At 45.9% G+C, this 3,873-nt stretch overlaps 1 protein-coding gene across 8 annotated transcripts in view; it reads right to left on the reverse strand.

The window, feature by feature from the left end:
- Nucleotides 1-280: 280 nt before the first annotated feature.
- Nucleotides 281-3,873, reverse strand: part of ABI2 (abl-interactor 2) — a 68,973-nt gene continuing 65,380 nt past the window's right edge. For all 8 annotated transcript variants that reach the window (XM_015407523.1, XM_015407521.1, XM_015407516.1 and 5 more), the window contains 2 exons: nt 3,346-3,519; nt 281-802 (listed from right to left, as the gene is read on the reverse strand). In XM_015407523.1, the coding sequence (XP_015263009.1) occupies nt 627-802; nt 3,346-3,519 (350 nt within the window). In that variant the 3' untranslated portion in view covers nt 281-626. The remainder of the gene's footprint in view (nt 803-3,345; nt 3,520-3,873) is intronic.

A 3,873-nucleotide genomic window follows, 5' to 3' on the forward strand; every position in this document is an offset into this window, starting at 1 on the left:
TTGTGATTTTTGAAGGGTTTATATAACGAGAGGTCACTTCTGATGTTACGTCCTCCTATGCTGTCAAAAAAAAGGGGTGGATGTTTCAAAACCAGCGTGCGCCAGGAATCGGGCCACATGTGCTGAAGCAGCTGTGGTAGTGCTCGGGTCAGAGATGCAAGGAACAAGTTTGAGATCTCGCTGGAACATGAATCCCAAATGCCTGCGCTGTGCTACAGCTCTTCCAAAAGGGAACGGCAGAGCAGGAGCTTGGGGGAAGGACAAAAAGGGGGAGGGCAGGTAGGGGGGGGGTTGTCACAATTTGAGCAATGGATCAATTCGTTGGCAAGTTCATTACACCTCCCGTTTCTACGCCTTAAAGCAATCGGCCTTTTGAAAATACGTCATTCTGCTCAGCTGCTGCTAGCAAATGGAAGAGCCATTTCTTTAAACAACTCAAATCACTATTTTATAAAAAAAGAGGAAGGGGGGGAAACAAAAAAATAAAAGAGTGGTTTTATGACAATGATCCCTCCTTCCATCAGTCCACTTGCCCAGATTCCCCCCAGGCGCTGGTGGAGATCCAGGGAGCCCAACAACCCTCCTTGGCAACCGAGGTGCCATCCTGCCCTGCCCTGCGGTGGTCTTCACTCCGAGTAGTGCATGATGGACTCCACGTAGTTCCCTGGAAAGAGTCCCGTCACTCCGTTCATGACGCCTTCATACCACCCATCGTCGTTTTTCTTTATGACATAGATGATGGCCCCTTCTTGAAAGGAGAGTTCGTCCTCCTTGTCTTTAGTGTAGTCATAGATCGCCACAACTGGAAACAAACACAAAGGGAATGACAAGACTCAAAAGGAAGCAGCTTTTCCCCCCCAGACCTCAGTAATTCTAAGTAACACACTGGCTTCAACTGGGCAGAACAGTGGAATGTCCCTCAACGATTGCTAACAATTTTCTTTGCATCTGCATAGTTTGGCAGCGGCCCACGCTGAGACTGAAAAACTAGTTAAGGCATTTCAAAACACATTTTACTTCCAGATTTTGGGATTCTTAAGGTTGAGAGAAAGAGAGAGATTTTGTGCTACCGTTCTTAAAACAGCCTTGGGAAAGTTACATAAGCAGTAACCAAGCAACTATGGCTGCGAGGAAAAGAGGAAGTCTGTCTAGAACCTCACCAAAGTCCAACTCGCACAAATTTTCTGTCATTGTCATTATCAGGGGAGGCAATTTTCCCTTGAAAATAGTGATAAAATTGAAGGCAGGAGCTGCTTATAGTTTCCCTAAATGCAGGGAAAGACAGGTACAAAGAATTCCAGCCTTCTGGTTTTTTACTCAGAAAACCACAAAATGACAGAGTGAGGAGAGCCAGCCTATGTACAAAAGAACAAAGACCGGGAGCTGCCTCCCAAATGGAATAAAGCAGGTCCTCTGTACAGCTCCCTGTTTAACCACAGCCTCTCTGCCATTGCTCATTCCAGGACAGGAGCTGCCAACCTGCTTTTGGAAGTCCTGGATAGCTGCCTACAGAGTCACATGGCTGGCTGGCATACGGGATTTGTTTCTCAGCTATGATGCATCAAGTCACTGGGCCGAATCGTGTGGTCATTTAGCCATGTTGATTCACACAGGGGAACGTTTTCACCTCTGTCCTTTATGAGCCCAGCACTGACGATACAAAGTCTCACTGATCGCATGGGAGAGGGAAAACAGCCATGGATTTGCTACAAATTCTGGGGTTTTTCCATGCTGGTGTCTGACACAGCAAATTCAGGTTTCTCTAGTAGCTGAATTCCAGGATTATCAACGGCTCCAGCACTTCTCATCCAGTTTTGGAAGGCAATAGATCAACAGTTGTTAATGGGCAGAGAACAACAGCCAGATCTATCATACCACTGCAACTGATGTACAGTAACCTTCCACTTAGCAGGATGACAGAGATCCAACTTATTTTTAACAATTACAGTATCTACTCAAATGTGAGACTTAGGCCTATTACACACGCACAGCTTACTGCAGATTTTCCATGCAGTAAGCCTTTAAGCTTGACTTCGGATTCTGTGCCCGCCTTACACCCCATTCTTTTTCCTCCAGTGTATTTATTCTGCAGCTACAATTTAAAAACACTTTTCTAAAATTGGGGTGGGAACGTCACTTGTGATGTGTGGGGGTTGCATTCATTTTTTTTAATTTACACAATTGCCCTATCGCAGCTGCACAGTAGCATCCAGCAAGCGCCTTCCATTTAAGTCCATTCCATTTAAGTCCTCATGCATTTTAGCATTAGTTCATTGAATGAAAGGGAACACAAAGGAATGCAGGCAAAGAGGGGAAACCAATGCTGAAACTGACAAGACTATTTTTGAAAGTGCTAAGCAGCTGCCAAGTCCTGTTTTCCATATTGCCAAGCACTAGGGGATTCTCTGCTGTGAAAAGTGGGAAAGAGGCACTCAATCTCATAATATGGGGGAACAGGTTGAGTGCACCGAACCCAATGATACTGGCATTGCAAGCTTTGATCGTTGGCAACATCTGTGCAAAGTCAGCTGCAACTCCATGTTTTGCACAGGGCCTCAATTTGAATGGGGGAGGAGTCCTCTGGCAGAAGGTATGGAGAGCTTTTTCAGCCTTGTGCCACTAAATTGAAAAAAAAATGAGGGATATTTTTGCATATGCCCTAGAGCAGCTGCACTGTAACGCTGATTTCCTGCCCTCCCTTGCAAATTTGGGGTTTTTTCTTTGTGATTCTCTAATTTGATCCTCCAAACTGGTCGTGATCTTGGCAGTTTTTTAAAGCCTCTCCTGTGCAGATTGCACTCTTAACTCCAAATGGATCAATCCCAAGAAATTCTTAAATTTGGCAGTTTGCAGAAAGTCCATGTGGTTCAGCCACCATTTTAATGTTAGGCTTCAAGAAGCCAAAATGGCCCCCCCCCCAAGAAAAAAAAAAAAAATTTGCACACTAAAGAATTAGCATTAAAGGGAAAAATGTTTTCAAAGCTTTGGGCTTCCCACCCCAGTCTCTCTCTTTACATCTCATGTCAATTTCATTCCATGCTGATGATTCCCCCCCCAAAAAATTTATTGTTTTCAGGTAGCAATGAAATCCTTTTTTTCCCCTTTGCACTGGGGATGCTTCTGCTTGCCTCCAATCCCCCTTTCAAGTGAATACCAGCAGGTAACTAAACCTTGCACAGCTCCTTTTAAACTTCCCCCGTCATTCAGCTTTCTCCAGGAGACACTGCTGCCTGCCTTTTCCCCATCCCCATAGGAAATAATGGAGAATTGTTGGATGCCCCTAGACTGCAACAGACCTTCTCTTCTCTGTACCAATTCTCCACTGAAGTCTCCCCCCAAGCCTACCTTTCTCTAAGTAGGTCCTCGGTGCCCATGGTGGATCTTCCTCAGCATAGGGGTCACTGTATTCCACTACAGCGGCTTCCTCCTCCTCATAATCTTCTGGAGGAGGGGGCGGCGGCGGGGATTCGTCGAAGACTGGCTCGTCTGCAGGTGGTGGGGGAGGAGGAGTATCTGAAACTAAGAGAAGAGTAAAGGTCCACATGGACATTCTAGAGGCCGCCTTCAGACGTCAAAACTGAACCATCGTGGAATCAAAAGGTGCATGAGTCAACATGAGCCAGGCTTATGCCCAGGCCTGCCCTCTGCCACCCTCCTTTCTCACACACAGCGCAACAGAGGACTGGTGATTTGGTGCTCAGCTTAACAAAACTTAGCTTTCCTCCCGTTCAAAGGGATCCTGAGCCAGGATTATACCCTAGTGAAGAATTTTAAATTGGGGGGGGGGGGAGAACCTAATCCATTAAACGGGATGCCTGCATTCATCAACACATCACAAATAACTGGCCTTTTGTCTTATATTAGCACTCTTTC

The sequence above is a fragment of the Gekko japonicus genome, unplaced genomic scaffold (assembly GCF_001447785.1).
Source record: "Gekko japonicus isolate JY-2015 unplaced genomic scaffold, Gekko_japonicus_V1.1 scaffold870, whole genome shotgun sequence".
NCBI classification, from domain to species: Eukaryota; Metazoa; Chordata; class Lepidosauria; order Squamata; family Gekkonidae; genus Gekko; species Gekko japonicus.